General features: G+C 41.2%; 1 protein-coding gene and 1 non-coding gene across 2 annotated transcripts in view; both read left to right on the top strand.

Moving 5' to 3' along the window:
- The window catches only part of ASH1L (ASH1 like histone lysine methyltransferase), a 118,514-nt gene that overhangs the window by 67,463 nt on the left and 28,629 nt on the right, over positions 1 to 22,422 (top strand). Inside the window, exon 7 of the mRNA XM_008155687.3 lies at positions 15,295 to 15,389. Coding sequence (XP_008153909.2) covers positions 15,295 to 15,389 — 95 coding nt within the window. The remainder of the gene's footprint in view (positions 1 to 15,294; positions 15,390 to 22,422) is intronic.
- On the top strand, positions 162 to 294 carry LOC114227844 (small nucleolar RNA SNORA48). Its single transcript, XR_003613943.2, has one exon. It is a non-coding gene; the product is annotated as a small nucleolar RNA SNORA48 (small nucleolar RNA).

Below are 22,422 nucleotides of genomic sequence, written 5' to 3'. Positions count from 1 at the left end.
ACCCAGCCCTCCAAATCCCCTCCCCTCTGGCACGATGTTTGCTTCAGTATCTATGCGTCTCTTTCTATTTTGTTTGTTTATTTTGTTCTTTAGATTGCACATATTAGCAAGGTTACTGTTTTGTATATAAATCATAAAAGGTCTTAAAAAACTAGGAGGGATGTCTCTGACTGGGCAGAGTTGCACCTGGTTTGGTGGTGCTTGTCTCATATCAGGCAGGGACAAAAGAACTCCTGTTTATCCTAGCTTGGCTTTTGGTCTACGCCTGTGCCTGGTTCATGTCCTGACACATAGGGCGAAAAACAGCTATGAGAGGAGACTGATTCAATCAGAATTGGATCAAGATGAAACAACATTATTGGTATGGAAGGTGAATTAGATGAGGAAATATCAGAAGTTAGAAAGCAGGACACCTTTGAGGTTTTCCAGGATATAAGTAATGTCATGAACTAAAGTGATAGTAGTGACTGGATGTTGGAAAGCATGGACTCTTAAAATTTTTTGACAATAAAATTGAAAGGAATTAAAAGACTTATTGGATAGTAGGGAATAAAGGACAGGGCTAGAATCAATGACGATTCCAGTGTTAAAATTTGTTTTTTGTTTTAATAATGATGTCATTAGCTAAGCTACAGATAAAAGTTTCATTAGCTAAGCTACAGATAAAAGTGGTGCAGCCAGTTTAAGAAAACCTCTATTAATGTGCACTTATGTAGGCACCAGAATAAAGAAGTTAACCTGTGATTAGTTTTTTAACCACTGTAGTGGGGGTTTTATTTAACCACTGTAGTGGGGGTTTTCTTTGCCGGGACACCAACTTGATTCCTGTATGGCAGGACTCGTGGCGCCTCAGGTGATAGCTGTCCCTGAAAGCCTTACTGCAGTAAGTGCACACAAATGAAGTTTTGGGGTTTTCTTTTTTAATTCCAATGGCATTCTTTAATGTTTCCGGTGCAGCCTGAGGTTTCTGAGTTATTGGTATTGGAAGTAATGGTTTCTGATCAGGGGGCTCCACAGCAGAGCTCACAGGGGCAGCAAGCTGTTTTGTGCTGTCTGCTGTTGGTGATGAGAGCCTTCATTAGTCTGGAACAGGAATGTGGTCCAGTTGGCTTCCATGGCTGTGGGGGCCGACTCCCCTCCTCCCCACTCCCCCGACTCGGGGAGCTTCCTCAGCCGGAGGAGGCGACAAAAAAAGCCTGTGATTAGTTTTTTATGTCTACTGAAATAAATTACTTAAATTTCTTAAAGCAACACAAACTTACCTTACAGTTCCTGGGGTCAGGAGTTCAAGATGAGTCTCCAGGCTAAGATCAAGGTGCTGGCAAGTCTGCGTTCCTTCTGGAGGCTCGAGGGTACACCTTTTACTTGCCTTTCCAGTCTGAAGAGGCTACCCACATTCCTTGGCTTAGGGCTCTCCTGTCTTGAAAACCAGCAATGACAGGTTGAGTCTTCACATTGTATCACTTCAACCTCAGTTCTATTTTTACTTTTTATTTCACTGCCTCTTTCACATACCTGTTCTACTTATTACATTGGGCCAACCAAATAATCCAGAATAATCTCTCTATCTGAAAATCAACAGATTCAAAAATTTAATTTCACCTCCATATTCCTAGGTTGTCGGGATTACGATGAGATGGGAGAGGAGAGTGGATATTATTGTGCCTACTATACCCTTCTAGGTTATAAGGATTTGGAATGGGGAAGTAGGGTTTTGACTTCTTATTTTATATTTGTGTTTATTGCTTGAAGTTATAAAAATGCTATATTTTAGAATTTAAATTTAATTACTTAAATGGAGTTTAAGAGAATATGAAATATCAGACATATATCAAATGAATTAGAGAATGAGCTTTAGACGTAGGATATATATTATGGTGAAACAGCATAGTATAGAAAAATTAACACTACTTTGACAGGAGCCTGTGGTTCTACTTTTAGTTATGCCACTGTCAATATTTTGGGCAAATTACTTAGCTTCTCTGGGAGTCATAAAAATGAACTTAATGTATAAAATGAATCTGTTGAACTAGAGTTCATATCTTAAGATGATCCTACCTCTCAAATACTGTGACTTTTAAGTTTTATAAAATAATAAACTCTCCTCATACATTTTATTTGATTTATAGGCTAGGTTTTTTAGTATTAAAGCTATTATAGAAAAAGGGATAACATTAATTTTAATGCTTACAGAATATTTTTACGGGAATCATATATATAATATACATGTTCTTTATAATATATTATTTATATGCATTAAATAATTTTTGCACTTAGCTATCATTTCCTCAAAATGATGCATATTGCTGTAAATAAAAACGTGGTACCATCTTACATTTGAGATATTTAAAATTTCAGAATAAATCTGTAGGAAATGGTAATGCACATAGTTACTGTCTGCTTCTTAAGAAACTGACACAGCGCTAGCCGGTTTGATTCAGTGGATAGAGCGTCGGCCTGCATACCAAAGAGTCCCAGGTTCAATTCTGGTCAAGGTCACATACCTTGGTTGCAGGCTTCTCCCTGGCCTAGGCCCTGGTCAGAACTTGTGCAGGAGGCAACTAATCGATTTGTTTCTCTCACATTGATGTTTCTCTGATTTCCCTCTCTCTTGTACTATCCCTAAAAATCAGTGGAAAAATACCCTTGGGTGAGGATTAATCAAAGAAAGGAGAAAGAAACTGACACAAAAAGATTAAGCAATTTACCTAAGTTTACAGAATTTTTCATTAAAATTGTACTAGAATCTTGAGCACTTAGAGGTCCTACCACTTATTGTTTTACCACTGGCTTGTGCTGCTTTCAAAGATTGAGGTTCAGAGGGGAGTGGATTAAAATTTCTTTCTTACAGATAATCTAATGGTTACAGTAGGATTAAAATCTACATATATTGCCCTGGCCGGCTTGGCTCAGTGGATAGAACATCGGCCTGCGGACTAAAAGGTCCCAGGTTCGATTCCGGCCAAGGGCACATGCCCGGGTTGCGGGCTCCATCCCCAGTAGGGGGCGTGCAGGAGCGATCAGTGATTCTCTCTCATCATGGATGTTTCTATCTCTCTCTCCCTCTCCCTTCCTCTCTGAAATCAATAAAGAAATATATTAAAAAAAAAAATCTACATATATTATTTATAATTGTCAAAAATGATTTTTTCCCCCAGGAAAAAAGACGAGAAAAGAGGCTCTTAATATTTTAAGAGTGATGGTGAGGGCAGAGAAGAGAAAACAGGATTTAAAAGGCAATTATATATATACTAGTGGCCCAGTGCACGAAATTCGTGCATGGGGGCGGGGTGTCCCTCAGCCTGGCCTGCACCCTCTCCAATCTGGGACCCCTCGAAGGATGTCCTACTGCCGGTTTACAGGGAATGGGCCTAAACCGGCAGTCGGACATCCCTCTCGCAATCCGGGACTGCTGGTTCCTAACCACTTACCTGCCTGCCTGATTGCCCCTAACCACTCTGCCTGCCGGCCTACTCGCCTCCAGCTGCCCCCCGCTGCCGGCCTGCTCGGCCCCAAATGTCCCCCCCGCCAGCCTGATCACCCGCAACTTACCCTGTGCCAGTGTGATCACCCTCAATTGCACCCCCTGCTGGCCTCCTTGCCCCAACTGCCCCCCCTGCTGGCCTGCTCACTCCAAATTGCCCCTCCCCCCCCCGCTGTCCTGATCACCCCCAACTGACCCCCACGGATGGCCTGCTCGCCCCCAACTGGCCCCCCTGCTGGTCTGCTCGCCCCCAACTGCCCCCACCCCCGCCAGCCTGTACCCTCCCCCCACCAGCCTGATCACCCACAACTGCCGTCCCATCCTGGCCTGATCACCCACAACTGCCCTCCCCTCTTGGCCTCTAACCACCTCTGCCTCGGCCCCACCACCATGGCTTTGTCAGGAAGAATGTCTGGAAGGTCTCCCAGTCTAATTAGCATATTACCCTTTTATTAGTATAGATAGAGGCCTGGTGCACGGGTGGGGGCGGCTGGTTTGCCCTGAAGTGTGTCCCGGATCAGGGTGGGGGTTCTCTTGGGACGTGGGGCGGCCTGGGCAAGAGGCCTGTGGTGGTTTGCAGGCCAGCCACGCACCCATGGGGTAAGGGTCCCAGCTGGGGGGGCATGGCCAGCCTGGGTGAGGGGCTGAGGGCTGTTTTCAAGCTGGCCACACCCCCTTCAGAATGGGGGTTCCTGCTGGGGTGCCTGGCCAGCCTGGGTGAGGGGCTGATGGCCGTTTGCAGGCTGGCCAGGCCCCCCAGCAGGGACTCTTACTCCATGAGGGCGTGGCCAGCCTGGGTAAGGGGCTGAGGGCCCTTTTCAGGCTGGCCACGACCCCAGCGACCCAGGCTCCCAGCCCCTCCTTTTTTTTTTTCTCCAGCCCCTCCTTGAGCGGAGGCCAGGGCCAACTGGAAGCTTGGCTTCCTCCGTCACCAGGGGCAACCCAAGCCTCCTGCTCGCTCCAGCTCTGTGGCTGCCGCCATCTTTGTTGGGTTAATTTGCATACTCACTCCTCATTGGATGGTGGGAGTAGCAGAGGGATGGTCAATTTCCATGTTTCTCTTTTATTAGTATAGATATGTATTCAAATAAAGATGTAGTTTATAACATCTATAACATAAAAGAGATATATAGCTTTATAGAAGTAGTTTTTGTATGTGATTGAAGTTGGTATCAATTCAAATTACATAGTTGTATCTTTAGGAAGTTATATAATCTCCATGGTAACCACAGAGAAAATAAGTACATAATATATACAAAAAATGAAAAGGGAATCAAAATGTCACTATGAAAACTAAGCACAGAAGATGGCAGTAATGGGGGAAATGAGGAACAAAAACCTCTAAGAAATGGAAAACAAATAACAAAGTAGCAAGTATAAGTCCTTCTTTATTGATAATTACTTTAAATGTAAATGGATCAAATTCTCCAAACAAAAGGCAAAGAGGAGAAAAATGGATAAAAACATGATTCAGCTATGCTATTTACAAGAGACTTACTATAGATCCAAAGACACAAACAGGTTATCTTTGGTTATTATTCCATGGAAATAGTAACCAAAAAAAAGGTCAGGAGGTTATACTAATAACAGACAAAGAGACTTTAAATTATAAAATGTCACAAGAGACAAAGAACATTAAATATTGACAAGAATCCATTCAACAAGAAACTATAACAATAATAAACATATTCACCAAATAGGACCCCTAAAATATGTGAAGGAAACAATGACAGAATTGAAGGGAGAATTAGACAGTAGTACAGTAATAGTTGAAGACTTCAATATAACAATTTCAATAACGAAATATAAAGAATACCCCAAAACAGATTACATAGTTTAGTCAAGTGCACATGGAAAATTCTCCAGGACAGACCATGTGTTAGGCCAAATGTCTTAATTTAAAAAGACTGAAATCATACAGAATCACAAGGAAAACTAGAAAATTGACAAATGTGTGGAAAACAACATACTCTTAAATGATAGATTAAATAAGAAATCATCCCCTAGTTGGTTTGGCTCAGTGGATAGAGCGTCAGCCTGTGTACTGAAGGGTCCCAGGTTCAGTTCCGGTCAAGGGCACATGCTTGGATCGTGGGCTCGATCCCCAGTAGGGGGCATGCAGGAGGCAGCTGATCAATGATTCTCTGTCATCATTGATGTTTCTATCTACCTCTCCTTTTCTCTCTGAAATCAATAAAAATATATTTTTAAAAAAGAAGTCATAAGGCATATTGGAAAATACCTAGAAGTGAATGAAAACAAAAAAAATAATGTTAAAAGGGAATTAAGAAGGAAAAACATATATTAACCCAAGTATCATCAATAGATTAATAGGTTCTTCTTTGTCATGGTATATGATCTTTTTATTGTATTGCTGAATCTGGTTTGCTAATATTTTGTTAAGGATTTGCACATCTATGTTCATCAAGGACATTTGGAAGAAATTAATCAAGGATGATGGGACTGAAAGACAACCCAATTAAAAATGGGCAAAGGACCTGAATAGACACTTCTCCAAAGAGCTCATACAGATAGCCAATAGACATATGAAAAAAAATGCTCAACATCACTAATTATCACAGAAATGCAAATTAAAGCCACAATAAGATATCACCTCATATCTGCCAGAATGGCTACCATCAATAAATCAATAAGCAATAAGTGTGGCAAGGATTTGGAGAAAAAGGAATGCTAGTACAGTTCTGGTGGGATTGCAGATTGGTGCAGCCACCATGGAAAACAGTATGGAATTTACTAAAATGATTAAAAATGGAACTTGCCTTTTGACCCAGAGATACCACTTCTAGGAATATATCGTAAGAATCCCAAAACACCAATCAGAAAGAATATATGCACTAGTAGCCTTTACAGTAGTCAAGATCTGAAAATGTGATTTGACTTCTAATGTGGCATAGAACATACTACAACATCACTGTTTATGTTCTCAGGAATCTATATAATAAAAGCCTAAGTGACCAAATGACCTGTAGACTGGTCGCTATGACGTGCACTGACCCCCAGCTGGCCGGCCCTGATTGGCCCCGATCCTCAGCCAGGCTGAGGGACCCCACTCGTGCACAAATTTGTGCACCAGGCCTCTAGTTATAAATAATTAGTTATGGGAGCTCAGTCTGCCATATAGGGATGGAAAAGGGTTGAGTGGGAGTCCATGATCACATTTATTCTGTTCTATTTTTTATAGAGGCTTGGCTCTCTCTAGTTTTATGTCTAAGGAAAATGTGTAGTAGCTAGCATTGAATAGGGAGCAGCTGTGTTGCTCTAGCCCCCTCTAGTGATAGTAAAATGTTTTGAATGTTTTTATTTTTCAATTACAATTGACAATATTATATTAGTTTCAGGTGTATAACCCTATATTAATTAGACATTTAGATAACTTATGATCACAATAAATCTTGTACTTATCTGACACCATACTACATAGCACAGTATTACTGACTATATTTCTTATGTTATATATACTTTATATGCCCATGACTATTCTGTAACTATCATTTTGTACTTTTCTTTTTTTATTTTTATTTTTATTGATTTTTTACAGAGAGGAAGGGAGAGAGATAGCTAGAAACATCGATGAGAGAGAAACATCTATCAGCTGCCTCCTGCACACCCCCCACTGGGGATGTGCCTGCAACCAAGGTACATGCCCCTGACCGGAATCGAGTCCGCAGGCTGAAGCTCCACCCACTGAGCCAAACCTGTTTCGGCTAATTGGTACTTCTTAATCCCTTCACATTTGTCACCCATTCTCCCAACCCCCCACCCATCTGGCAACCATCAAAATGTTCTTTGTGTCTCTGTTTATATTCTTTTGTTGTTGTTGTTAATCCTTATCCAAGGATATATTTTCCATTGATTTTTTTTTTTTTTAGAGAGAGTAGAAGGGAGGTGAGAAAAGAGAGAGAAACATCGATTGGTTGTCTCCCACATGCGGCCCAACCAGGCTGGGAATTGAGCCTGCAACCAAAGTACGTGCCCTTGACTGAAATCAAACCCAAGAACCTTCAGTCTGAGGGCAGATGCTCTAACCACCGAGCAAAACTGACTAGGGCTGTTTGTATTCTTCTTGTTTGTTTATTTTGTTTTAGATTCCACATGCAAGTGAAATTATATGGCATTTGTCCTTCTCTGACTCATTTAATTCAGCACAATAATACCCTCTAGGTCCATTCATGTTGCAAATGGCAAGATTTTATTCCTTTTTATGGTTGAGTCATATTCCACCATATATATGCACTACCACTTCTTTATCCATTCACCTATTGATGGGCACTTAGGTTATTTCTATATCTTTGCTATTATTTCTATATCTTTGCTATTGTAAATAATACTGCAATGAACATATGGATATATATGTCTTTTGCACTTAGTGTTTTGGGTTTCTTCAGATAAACAAAAGTGGAATTGCTGATTCTTTCTGTGTGTCTTATTTTAGCCTTAGCTTTAGAGTCTATTTTTGTCTGGTATAAGTATTGCTAACCCATCTTTTCTTTTTTCTTTTTCCTTTTCATTTCTAGTTTCATGAAATATTTTTTTTCATTTCTTTACTTTAAGTCTGTGTGTGTGTCTTTTGATCTGAAGTGAGTCTCTTATAAATAGCATATGTAAGGGTCTTGTTTTGTTATCCATTCAGCCACCATATGTCTTTTGGGCATTTTATCCATTTGCATTTAAAGTATTAATTGTTAATAGGTATATAGCTGTTGCCATTTTATTATTCATATTTTTTATCTTTTTTCTTCTTCTTAAAAAAGACCTTTTAACATTTCTTGTAATACTGATGTGGTGTTAACTCCTTTAGTTTCTTCATATCTAGGAAGCTCTTTATCTGTCCTTTGATTCTGAATGATAGCTTTGCTGGGTAGAGTAATCTTGGTTGTCCTGTAGGTTCTTGTTTTTCATCACTTTGAATATTTCATGCCAGTCATTCTGGCTTGCAAAGTTTCTGTTGAGAAATCAGCTGACAGTTTTAGGGAGCTCCCTTGTAACTAACTGCTTTTCTCTTGCTGCTTTTAAGATTCTCTCTTTGTTTTTAACCTTTGGCATTTTATTTATGACTAGAGGCCCAGTGTGCACAGATTCATGCACATTGAAAGAAAATTAATTAGAAGAAATATTTTAATATTGCTATTCGCCCTTTTTAATAAAAGTGTCAACCAAATTCACCATCAACAATGACAGATCGAAACACACACGTGCGATTGGCGCCAGCAAGAGCTTTATATGTATCATGCATGCACGAGTCAACTTAGCCTTTTATATATAAAGAATAAACTTGCTTAATTTTACCTGCTTTATGATTTAGATAAACTTTTTCTAGCCCAGTGAAGCACCCCAACTTCTCTTTCAGGTAATTGTCAGCAACACAGCAGTAAAGATCAACACAAAGCAGATTATTATTGTAGATCACACAGGGAGAACAAAGGGTAAAATATTTAACTGCAGCAGTGTTTGACTATATTCTGCACAGTGAGAAAACCTGAAGTCATTTTCAAGGTCCACCATTTCTTCTTTTCAGTCAGATTAGATAGGCAGAGAATCAAATCAGTGATTTCCAAGACAAGGTAAGCTTTCTAAATCTCCATTATCTGGCTAATGAAAAGAAAATAGGATTCCACCAAGTCTCCTATCTACCTACTCCAGGACTTCTGTGAGGATCAAATGAGATAAGGCACGGGAAAATGCTTCACAGACATTTGGTTAAAGTGTAAAATGTTTCCACCTGGCTATAAAGTAAGTCATGTTCCTGGGTTGAAGAAACTCCAAGTAGGCGAGTTGCTAGGGAGAGGAAGCCAGGCATTGCTACGTGACATCATTATCCGGTGCCCACAGCAACCGTTTCCTGGCTGGGCTGGGCTGTGGGCCACATTTTGCTCATGGGGTCTTGGCAGCGTCGGCTGTGATTTGGTGGGGTGTCGCTCTTGGGTGGTGGTGGGGCCTGTGTCCCACTGGGAAGAAGCCAAGTTTTGATTTGTGGGCGCCAGGTCCGCGGTGCCTTTTCTCTGTACCAATGGCCAGCGTGAGTCTCGGCAGCTCCTGCATTGAGCATCTCCCCCCTGGTGGTCAGTGCCCATCATAGCAACCGGTCGGAGGGTCAGACACTTTGCATATTAGCCTTTTATATATATAGAGAGAGACTAGAAGCCCAGCGCACAAAATCGTGTGGGTAGGATCCCTAGGGCCTAGCCTCCTGCGATCAGGGCCATCTTCTGCCTGTTTGCCAATCCCCAGGCCAAACGCCACCTCTACCGCCGGGTTGTCAGGCCATTGGGATCACCAGCTCATCCCTGGCTGCTCAGAGGCACAGGCCTGCGGGAAAGCAGGCACTGGTGACTTCACCTCCATGCGCGTGTGCCTGGCCAGCCGCTGATGGAACATACTGTCCACTCAGGGCCACTCACACCAGGGCGGGTAGGCACACCCTGTAGCTTCCATCAGTGCCTCAAACCCCAGCAGCAGAAACAGTGGCGGCTGCAGCAGCGGCCCCGAGCGGGCAGCATGTTCCAGCAGCGGCCAGCCCGGCGCACATGCATAGAGGTGAAGTCACCAGTGCCTGCTTTCCTGCAGGCCTGAGCCCCTGAGCAGCCAGGGATGAGCTAATGATCCCAATGGCCTGACAGCCAGCCCTGTCCTCCCACCACCCACCCCGATTCCCCCTTTCACCATAGCTGATCCATCGGAGCCTAGGGGCAGGGACCAAGAAGTCAGCCGTTCAGCCCACTTGCCAGTCCCCAGTCACGCCCTGCCCCGCCCTCCTCGCAGGCCGTGGGGGAGAGAGGGCAGGGACCGAGAGGTGCTCAAGGAACCTCATGGTGATCGGTTGTTTGGTTGTCACGGTTTTCATGGACACTGGCTTTTTATATTATATAGATATTTCTTGGTCTGGGCCTCTTTGGGTTCATCTTGTTTGGGACTCTGGGCTTCCTTTACTTATATGTCTATTTTCTCAAATAGGCTCTTAATCCTTTGTTTTCTCTCTCCTCCTTCTGATACCCCTATGATGCAGATGATGTTATGCTTGATGTTTACCCAGAGGTCCCTGAAACTATCCTCTCTCTCTCTCTCTCTCTCTCTCTCTCTCTCTCTCTCTCTTTTCATTTTGCTGTCCTTATTGAATGTTTTCTGCTACCTTGTCTTGGAAATCACTGATTTGATTCTCTGCCTATCTGATCTGCTGATTCCTTCTATTTTATTCATTTCAATTACGGTATTCTTTATTTCTAACTTGTTTTTTTGTATGGTTTCTATGTCCTTTTTTATGTTGTTGAAGTTCTCACTAGTTCTTTAAGCATCCTTACAACCATTGTTTTGAACTCTGTATTTAGTACTTTGTTGTGTTTTTTTTTAGTTATTTTTCTGGACAGTTCTTTCAATTGGGACTTGTTTCTTTTCTTTTTTTTTTAATAAATCTTTATTGTTCAGATTATTATCCTCTGCCTTTACTCCCCCCCCCCTCACTGTCCTCATCCATAGGTGTACGATTTTTGCCCAGTCTCTTCCCGCACTCCCCACACCCCCTCCCCCCCAAGCATTGTCAGTCCACTCCCTTTCTATGGCCCTGATTCTATTATATTTACCAGTTTATTCTGTTCATCAGATTTTTTATTCACTTGATTTTTAGATTCACTTGTTGATAGATATCTATTTGTTGTCACTTTGTTGTTCATAATTTTTATCTTTACCTTTTTCTTCTTCTTCCTCTTCTTAAAGAATACCCTTCAGCATTTCATATAATACTGGTTTGGCGGTGATGGACTCCTTTAGCTTTTTCTTATCTGTGAAGCTCTTTATCTGACCTTCAATTCTAAATGATAGCTTTGCTGGGTAGAGTAATCTTGGTTGTAGGTTCTTGCTATTCATCACTTTGAATATTTCTTGCCACTCCCTTCTGGCCTGAATAGTTTCTGTTGAGAAATCAGCTGACAATCATATGGGTACTCCCTGGTAGGTAACTCACTGTTTTTCTCTTGCTGCTTTTAATATTCTCTCTTTGTCTTTTGCCCTTGGCATTTTAATTATGATGTGTCTTGGTGTGGTCCTCTTTGGATCCCTTTTTTTTTTTGGTTCTCTTCACTTCCTGGACTTGTAAGTCTATTTCTTTCACCAGGTAGGGGAAGTTTTCTGTCATTATTTCTTCAAATAGGTTTTCAGTATCTTGCTTTCTCTCTCCTTCTGGCACTCCCATAATTCGGATGTTGGTATGCTTGAAGAGGCTTCTTACACTATCTTCATATTTTTGGATTCTTTTTGCTTTTCCTTTTCCGGTTGGGTGTTTTTTGCTTCTTTGTATTTCAAATCTTTGACTTGATTCTTGGGATCCTCTACTCTGCTATTGGATCTCTGTATATTATTCTTTATTTCAGTCATTGTGTGCTTAATTTCTAGTTGGTCCTTTTTCATATCCTTGAGGGTCTCACTAAATTTCTCAGAGGTTTCTAGAAGATTCTTGAGTAACCTTATAACCGTGGTTTTGAACTCTATATCCAGTAGTTTGCTTTCCCTTCATTTCTTTCATTTGTGACCTGTTTCTTTGTCTCCGCATTTTGGCTACTTCTCTGTGTTGATGGAGTGGCTTTGTGTGCCAGGTGTCATATAGGGCCCAGTGGCTCAGCCTCCCTAATATCCCAAGGAACCAGAAACACCAAACAGAAAGGATATATGCACCCCTATGTTCATAGCAGCACAATTTACAATAGCTAAGATTTGGAAACAGCCTGAGTGCCCATCAGCAAATGAGTGGATTAAAAAACTGTAATACATCTACACAATGGAATACTATGCTGCTGTAAAAAGGAAGGAACTACCATTTGCAATAGCATGGATGGACATGGAGAGCATTAAGCTAAGCAAAATAAGTTAGAGAAATATAAATATCACATGATCTCACTCATTTGTGGAATATAATGATCAACATAAACTGATGAACAAAAACAGATCCAGAGACAGAGAAGCATCGATCAGACCGTCAAACCTCAGAAGGAAGGCAGGGGAGGGTGGGGGAAGGGGGAGAGATCAACCAAAGGACTTGTATGCATGCATATAAGCATAACCAATGGACACAGACACTAGCGGGGGTGAGGGCACGATTGGGGGGTGAGGGAGGGCAATGGGGGGGGATAATGCCTTAATCAATAAAGAAAAAATAAAATTAAAAAATTAACAGGGGAAAAAAATATATATATATATATACCAGTATATATGTGTGTATGTATATATACATATACCTATACATGTGTACAGTACACACACACACACACACACACACACACACACACACACACACAAGAGACCCAGTGCATGAAAATTCATGTACTGGAGGGGGATCCCTCAGCCTGGCCTGACCCCTTTCACAGTCTGGGAGCTCTCAGGCGGGAGGCGACCTGGTAATCAGGGGAAGGCGACGTCCCCATCACACCTCTGCTGCTCCCACTGCTGGAGTGCAAGCCTCAGCCAACCCTGGTTACCTGAGTCTCGGGTGGCCCTTGGCGTCTGGGCAGCCGCCATCCAAGGGTGCCTAGGGCCAGCCCTGGGTGGCTGGGAGGCTGAGGAGACTGGGGGACTCCGGAAGCAGGCACGCGGAGCGGCTGGGCCTGCCTGGGGATGGGCCCAGCCTTGCCGCGAGCCTGCCGCTGCAGCGGGGCTTAGGGGACTGGGCGCCACCATCTTGTTGCTGTGTGCGCTGCCATGTTTGAGGGCGTGGCAGTCAATTAGCATATTCCCTTATTGTCTGGGCACCTCCATCTTTGCAACGGTGTGAGGGTCAATTAGCATATTTCCTCTTTATTAGAGGAGATTTTATACACCCACACACACATACATACACATACTCACACACTAAGGAGTAGCATCTACCTATCCTCTTGGTAACCAGTCACCAAAGAAAGACATTGCAAAATGTAGTAAATGACATATTTTGAATTGAAAATTTTGTAGTGTGTATTTGTGTGTATATAAACCTGTTTCTGTGATCAACTATTATTACACTGCAATTTGTTTATATGCTCCCTTGACATTTACAAACAGCTTTTACATACATTCTCATTTGTCAGTTATGTTATATTTAAGAGCATCAATGTTACAGTCCTAAACTCTTAACCTTTTGCACTCGGATGTTGAGTGTGACTCGACATGGTTAGCATCGGTAGCAGCTCTTTTTATACTCTTTGAATGTATCAATAATTTGAAATATTAAAAAATCCAAATAAATAAGTTTGTATGAAAAGAAATTCCAGTTTTTTATTCTACTGCCGCGCTTTGTAAAATCTGGGGTATTTAAAAAATTAAATCCCGAGTAGAATAAAGAAATCGAGAAAAAAGCAAGCGAGTGTAAAGGGTTAAGAGATTCAAATCACAATATTTGGCTAATCTCTTCACCTTCTAAGAGATTAGCCAAAGAACATATCTGTATAACCCATAGACAACAGGTGTCAATGAGGTGATGGCCAGAGAGCACTGGAGGCCAGGGGCTGGGTGGAGGTGGGCTGGCAGGGCGGGGGGAATATGGGGACATTTGTAATAATGTCATCAATAAAAATAAAGTTAAGCCCTACCTGATTTGGCTCAGTGGATAGAGTGTCAGCCCGTGAACTTGAAGGGTCCCGGGTTCAATTCTGGTCAAGAGCACATACCTCAGTTGCAGGCTCAATCCCTGGCCCCAAGTTGGGACGCATGCAGGTGGCAATCAATCAATGTGTCTCTCTCATATTGATATTTCTCTCTCTATGCTCTCCCCTCTCACAGTTTAGGATCCCTCAGGGGTGGGAAGCGACCCAGCATTCAGGGGAAGGCGACGCCCCATCACACCTCTGCTGCTGCCACTGCCGGCAGCGCAAGCCTCGGGCGGCCCTGGGCGGCTGGGCAACCGCCATCTGAGGCTTGCCTGCGCCTCGGGCCAGCCCTGGGCAGCTGGGGGCTGAGGGGACTGGGCACTGCCATCTTGTGGCTGTGGGCGCCACCATCTTTGAGGGCGTGACAGTCAATTAGCGTATTCCCTCCTTATTGGCTGTGGGTGCTGCCGTCTTTGCAATGGTGTGAGGGTCAATTAGCATATTCCCTCTTTATTAGATAGGATAAATCGTTAGTGAAATGTATGGTAATCATTAGGATCAGATCTGAAATTGAGGTTTCTTCTGCAAAACTATTGGAGAATGCTAATGATGCTTTTCCTTATGTGTAATTCCTAAAAGGCTATTCCAAAAATGTGTATTTTAAAAATATATGAAGGTACTTGGTATCTGTCCCTCTAAGACTAAATCCAGGGCCAGGTAAGTCATTGACCCGATACACCAAGATTGCAGGTTCAGTCCAAAGTAATGGCACATACAAGGGTCAACCAATGAATGTATAAATAAGTAGAACAACAAATCGATGTTTTCTTTTTTTCTCTCTTTTTTTTTTCTTTTTTCAATGTTTTCTTGTCTCTCTACCCCCCCACCCCCACCTTCCTCTCTCTCTCTAAAATCAAACAAAAATATTTAAGGTACGCCGAAACCGGTTTGGCTCAGTGGATAGAGCGTCAGCCTGCGGACTGAAAGGTCCCAGGTTCGATTCCGGTCAAGGGCATGTACCTTGGTTGCGGGCACATCCCCAGTAGTGGGTGTGCAAGAGGCAGCTGATCGATGTTTCTCTCTCATCGATGTTTCTAACTCTCTATCCCTCTCTCTTCCTCTCTGTAAAAAAATCAATAAAATATATTTTAAAAAAATAAATAAATATTTAAGGTACTATTAAAGAAAATAGTCTTGATAGAATGAGAAAATGTTATTGCCTCTTTTTTTTTTTTTTAATCATAGTCCAAAGAGCCGATTGATTCAATTAAAGAAAGAAAAGCTGGAATACTCTCCAGGAGAGCATGAATATGGATTATTTCCAGCACCCATTCATGTTGGTGAGTATACACAATATATTGTCAGAAAAAATGGGTTATTTCTTGAGTTTGGGTGAAATGTTTCTGCATTCTTGTTATTTATTTATATCCAGTGGGGTGAAGCTCTTTTTTTTTTTTTTACTATTTAATTTATACTTAAGTCTAAAGAATTCTGCAAACTCTTTACTGTCTAGGAGTCAAAATGACATAAATCTTACTCACTGGAGTTTCAGTAAACAACACTATACCTGTAGCATTTGATTCCCTAAGTATGTCATCTAGAAAAACCCAACTATTCATCAATCCACTTTCATATTTCAAAAGGAGTGTGATTATTTATGGATATGTAATAAAGGAAATAGGCCCCATGCTTTTCCTGATCTTTATCTGCTTGAAAATTGAGCAAGATTGATTGATTGATTGATTTTAGAGAAAATGTCAAGGCTTTGTTTAGCATTTCGGTAATAGTACCTCCTAGGGTCCTACTATGAAGCCTACCAAATAAATAAAAAGTACCTAGAAGTCATCCTAAATTCTTCCCATTTTTTCAACACCTTATCCAGTCCATCTCCAAGTTTTTTTATTTCCATTCTTAAAATATATCCTACCCTCCAAGTTCCATTGCCATCATTCAAGCCCATGCCACTATGCCATAGCTTCTAATAGATCTGTCCGCTTCCATTGTTCCCTTCCAATCTTCCAATCCACTCTCCACACAATAAAAAGAGAAATGATTTCTTAACTTGAACAGATCGTACTTAAAACCTTTCAGTGGCTTACCATTGGAGAAATTGACGCACCTCTTATTCTGACTTTTAAGAATGATATGGCCCCTGACTACCCCATTATTCCCATATATCTATTCCTATCTTTCCCTTATTCACTGGATTAGGCCATGCTGGTCTTCTTTCAAATCCTAGAATATACCAAGCTCTTTCCCACAAGAGGATTGCTATACTTATTATTCCCATTGCCTGAAAATCCCTTCAAACTCCTCATGACTGGTTTCCTCTCATCTTTAAGGATCAGCTGACAGTATCAGCTTATATATCATTTTCTTTAAAATTGCATTCATGGCCCTGGTCAGTGTGGCTCAGTTGGGCGTCATCCCATACATTAAAAGGTTTCGAGTTCAATTCCCTATCGGGGCCCATGTCCATGTTTCAGGCTCTATCTCTGGTAGGGGCTTGGAGGAGGCAGCCCATCAATGTCTTTATTTTTAATCTTTATTGAAAATATTACATATGTCCTCTTTTTTTCCCCATTGACCCCTTCTCGTCCGCCCCCGCTCTTTCCCAACCTCCGCCCCAGACCTTCACCACACTATTGTCTTTGTCCATGGGTTATCCTATATAATGAAAGCCTAATATGCAAATCGACTGAACAGTGGAACGACCAGTCACTATGACACGCACTGACCACCAGGAGGCAGACGCTGAACGCAGGAGCTGCCTGCAGGTCCCAACGGGAGGCGGGGGGCACCAGGCCAACCAAGGCGGTTGCCAGCGGAGGTCCCCCAATCGCCCCTCCAGTCGCCCCATAGATTGACCCTGATCGCCAGCCAGGCCTAGGGACCCTACCCATGCATGAATTTCGTGCACCTGACCTCTTTTGCATATATATGCATACAAGCTCTTGATCTCACATCAATGTTCTTTCTCTCTTTCTCCCTTCTTCTCTGTCCAAAAATCAATTTTTAAAAATCTTTAAAATAATAATAAATAAATAAATACAATAAAATTGTTCTCATGATTGTCCCACCATGGAGGGTTCTTCCTTTATTCTACATCACAGAACCCAGTTTTTCTTTTTATAATCTACTAGAGGCCTGGTGCATGAATTCGTGCACCAGTGGGATCCCTCGGCCTGGCCTGTGGGATCAGGCTAAAACCAGTTCTCCAATATCCCCCGAGGGGTCCCAGATTGTGAGAGGGCGCAGGCCAGGCCGAGAGAACCCACCGGAGCACGATTGGGGCTGGGGAGAGACGCGGGAGATTGTCAGGCCTGTCTCGCTCAGTCCTGATGGGCCGTACCCCAGCAGCAAGCTAACCTACCGATCAGAGCATCTGTCCTCTGGTGGTCAGTGCACGTCATAGCTACTGGTCGACCAGTTGACTATCTATCCCCTGGTGGTCAGTGTATGTCATAGCAAGCGGTTGAGCAGCCTTAGCATATCATTAACATATTACGCTTTGATTGAACAGCTGACCAGATGACTGGATATTTAGCATACTAGGCTTTTATACTATAGGATAATTACTGTACTTGTTTATTAATTTTTATATGACTCCCCTATCCTATATAATAAAAGCATAATATGCAAATTGTCCCCTAGATGGGGAGTATGACTAGGGGGCGGGGCCGGCCGGGGGAAGGGAGCCGCTAGGGACCCTACCAGTGCATGAAATTCTAGTTATGTTATTAAGTCCAGGAGTAAAGGATCATTTGTCTTTCTTATTCTCCTTTGATTTCCCAGTGCCTAATTTTTTGTTGTATAAATGAAAGTAAAGAAAGAGAAATTAGGATAAATTGCTGAATGTAGATGATAATTTTTTCTCAGGAACAACTTATTGTGTAGATGTTGATCCTATGCACTATAATGTTCTCTTAAACTATGACTCTCTTGACCCTTTTGACTAGGGGCTTTTCTCTGGTTTATGAGTATCGAATCTTCTTTTTCTCCCTAGAGGGCCCAACACCATAAGGTATTTAAAGTAGCAGGTTTAGACAAGTTTTGTAATAAAGATGAGTTATTGTGTATTGAGTGGCTGGAGAATGGTGTAACTACAACATAGAATTGCAAGGCTTAATTCTCAGCGTGGTAACTATGCTAGTACTTACTTAATGAAGGTAAGAGTTCAGCTCCATATTCTCTAGGCATAATGCCAAAGTTCTCTTAAAAGAACCTTTTGTTTTTATTAGTGATGCCGTAGCAGTGGAAGCAGCTTCTTAGCAGATCGTGCTATTTCCTAGAACCTGCTAGTGATAAATAGCTTTGAAAATAAGAAGTAATTTACAAGTCCTGTTTAAAGGAAAACACAGCCATTTTGGTCTCACTGGTTTTGTCCTGTTTGGGAAATTAACTTAGATCTTGGATGAAGCTCTTAACTATGCAAGGGAATGAAGGAATCAGTTAATTCCAAGGAAAAAAGGGGGAATAATGAGTATACTAATATTTTCTGTCATGTCTCTGGCATGAATTAGTGCTTAACAAGTCTAGAATGGAAATTCCTTTATTTAAATAAAGATTTTATCTCTGCATCCCCACTTTAGTTCTACTAAGACTAATTTGTACTCAGTAAATAAAAAATAGAAAAACTTATCTAAGTAGTGGCTCTTTTCTCTGGTGAATCAGGACTTTATCTTTTCTTTAAATCCTCCTCCAAGGATATGTTTTTATTGATTTGAGAGAGAGAGGACCATCGATGTGAGAGCCTTCTTTCTGTATGCACCCCTGCCGGGAATCAAACATGCTACCTTTTGGTGTATGGACTACACTCCAACCAACTGAGCCGCCTGGCCAAGGCTGAAACAGGACTTTAAATCAGAGTGTTGCACAATATATTTTTTTTCTGGACGTGCTATTTTGTTTTTCAAATAATCATTTATGATAGGACTAGAGGCCCGGTGCACAAAATTCGTGCACAGGGGTGGGGGGAGTTGTCCCTCAACCCAGCCTGCACCCTCTCCAATCTTGGGTGCTGTCCAACTGCTGGTTTAGGCCCGGCAGCCAGATATCCCTCTCACAATCTAGGACTGCTGGCTCCCAACCGCTCGCCTGCCTACCAGCCTGATCACCCCCTAACCACTCCCCTGCCAGCCTGATCGACGCCTAACTGCTCCCATGCTGACCCAATCACCCCCAACTGCCCTCCCCTGCAGGCCTGGTTGCCCCTAACTGCCCTCCCCTGCCAGCCCAGTCACCCCCAACTGCCCTCCCCTTCTGGCCTGGTCCCCCCCAACTGCCCTCCCCTGCAGGCCTGGTTGCCCCTAACTGCCCTCCCCTGCAGGCCTGGTCCCCTCCAACTGCCCTCCCCTGCAGGCCTGGTCTCCTTCAACTCCCTCCCCTGCAGGTCTGATAACCCACAACTACCTTCCCCTGCTGGCCATCTTGTGGCGGCCATCTTTGACCACATGGGGGCGGCCATCTTGTGTGACAGCCTGAGGGTCAATTTGCATATTACCTCTTTATTATATAGGATTATATAGGATAGAGAGGGTGGATACTCAGCTGTTTTAAACTGGTCACTTCCAATATCATGTAAACAAAGGGCATGACAGAGTCAGCCAGACCTGGGTTTATCTCTGTCTTTGCCATATTAGTTATATGAATAAAATAGATATATAAACAAAATTAAATGCATCTTACCATTGGAGTCACATTCAATAAATGTAAAGTAATACTCATTTTTAAACGTTTAATAAAATCAAGTTTATTTATCTTAGAGAAATAAATTTTAATCCTCACCCAAGGATATGCTTTTATTTATTTTTAAGAGAGAGAAACATTGAGCTAAGAAACATCAATTGGTTATCTCCTATATGCACCCCAACCAGAGATCAAACCCTCAACCTAGGTTGCCATTCACTGTAAGTCATTCAGACTTATGCCAAACCTTGACTGCTTTACCTAATATAGTGGAAAGAACATAGGCCTATGTGCAGTAAAGAATTAACTAGCAGACTTAATACTTTTATTCTTACAACCGCCTTCTTGCTAGGTTGGCCATTACCCTCTTTATTATATAGGATTATATAGGATAGAGAGGGTGGATACTCAGGGGACCTGGCATCAGGGAACTTGAAAACCATACACAGTTTCCTCTATTGAGATAAAACTCCCTAGATGGTAATAACAGTGTTTTACTGTGTTCACTGTGTATAAATTCTATGGTTTCCACTGAACACCTGCTTTCATTCTACAAGTCTGGAATTTTGGTACATTCTAGGCAGAGGGTACCTATATGACCAGCCCCACCAATTAAAACCTTGAGTAATGAATTTTTGATGATCTTCCTTGATAGACAATGTTTCACAAATATTGTCACAAAGCCTTGCTAAAGATTTCATCTTATGTGACTCCACTGGGAGAGAACTTTTTAAATTTGTGCCTGGTTTCCTCCAGATTTTGCCCAGTTGCCTTTTTATCTTTACTGATTTTGCTTTGTGTCCTTTTGCTATAATGACCATAAGTATAACTATGTGCTGAGTCCTGTGAATCACCAAACCTAAGGGTGATCTTGGGGATCCTTGACACACCTTAGAATCAAGCACATATGAACTCCTCTTCCCATTCCATACTCTTGTAGCTGTTTGACCTTGAACAATTTACTTATCTACTCTACATCTTAGCATTTTCATCTACATATTGAAACTGCTTTCATCCTGAATAGTGAGGATTTTGTGAGCTTATTTTGTACTTAACACAGAGTGACTACCCCTTCCCCTTGACTTACTATAACCAAATACTCAATGTCAGTGAGAAGAGCAAAGCCATCCCAATCATTTCTATAAAACTGGGGTATAAGTAGAAATAAGGAAATAATAAAGAGTAGAAATCAATAAAATATTAGAGGTTTGAAAAGAGCAACAAAATTTACAACCTCTAGCTGCACTGATCAAGAAAAAAGTAAGAGATAACACAAATTACTGGTATCCATGCAATAGGTCCTACTGTCATTAAGAAGCTAATAAGGGATTATTCTTAATAACCTTAGGTCAGGACATTGAACAATGTATATGAAATGGATAAATTCCTTTAAAAATACAACTTAAAACTGATGCAAGATGAAATAGAAAATCTGAATAGCCTATATTATTTAAATAAATTGAATTCCTGCTTCATTTCCCCCCATACACAGTTTCTCTCTTCCTTTCTCTCTCTCTAAAGTCAATGAATAAAAATTTTTTTAAATAAATATATCTAAAAATTGGCAAGGTCTTTACCCTAAAAATGAAAACAATTATCTGAGAAAGACCTAGATAAATGGAGAAATATGCCACATTCAGAGATTGGAAATATTTGGTACGATCTAAATTATATTACCAGTAGGCTTTTCTGTAAAAACTGATAAACTGGTTCTAAAATTTAGATGGAAATGCAAAAGACCTAGAATCTTCAACATGATGTTTAAATAAAAATATTGAAAGATATCAGACTTCAAGAGTTACTATAAAGCACTTTAATCAAAACTATGGTATTGACATTCATATATGGAACAGCATACATAGCCCAGAAATAGAGCCACTTTTCTGTTTTTATTTGATTTGTACACAGGTACAAGCCCTTGACTGGAATCAAACCCACAACCCTTCAGTCCATGGGCCAAAGCTCCAACCACTGAGCCAAACTGGCCAGGACCCTGCATTTCGTTTATTCATTCATTCGTCAGTGGACATTTCTGTTGTTTCCACCTTTTTACAATTCTGAATAATGCTGCTATGAACATTAGTTTACTGTTCTCTGTTGAGGACTCTGCTTTCAATTTTTTTGTTGTTAATCCTTACCTGAGTATATTTTTCCATTGATTTTTAGAGAGAGGGGAAGAATAGGGGAGAGAAAGAGAGAACATTTTAGTGAAACTATCAACTACTTTATTAACATAGAAAGATCTTGCAAACATCTTTATTGAAAAACAGCAATGTACTCTTGTCACACTTTTAAAAATATTTAAACGTATTTTAACTATTAACTTAAACATTATATATATTTTTAACTTTAAATAGTTGTTACTCTTTCATTGTTTTTTCTCTACTCAGTATAGGAAATTGATTTTATACAAGTGAATGATAGATATGATTTTTAAATTTTCTCTATATATAGGTTTGTTATATTTTTGAGTAATTGTTTTCAAATCATAAACATGTATTATATAAATCTTTAACATCTATTCTCAATTGAGCAATAAAAATTGAACAATATTCCTTAAAAAAATGCAGAAGGGTGATATAGAGTAAGGAAATTGAAGAAGCCTCTTTAAGGTAGAAAGGGGGCTTTGAAATTGGCTTTAAATAGTAGTATTTTAATATTTAAGAAGTTAATTATGAATATCCA

The sequence above is a fragment of the Eptesicus fuscus genome, chromosome 22, assembly GCF_027574615.1.
Source record: "Eptesicus fuscus isolate TK198812 chromosome 22, DD_ASM_mEF_20220401, whole genome shotgun sequence".
Taxonomy (NCBI): Eukaryota; Metazoa; Chordata; class Mammalia; order Chiroptera; family Vespertilionidae; genus Eptesicus; species Eptesicus fuscus.
This window is presented reverse-complemented; position numbering and strand designations above follow the sequence as displayed.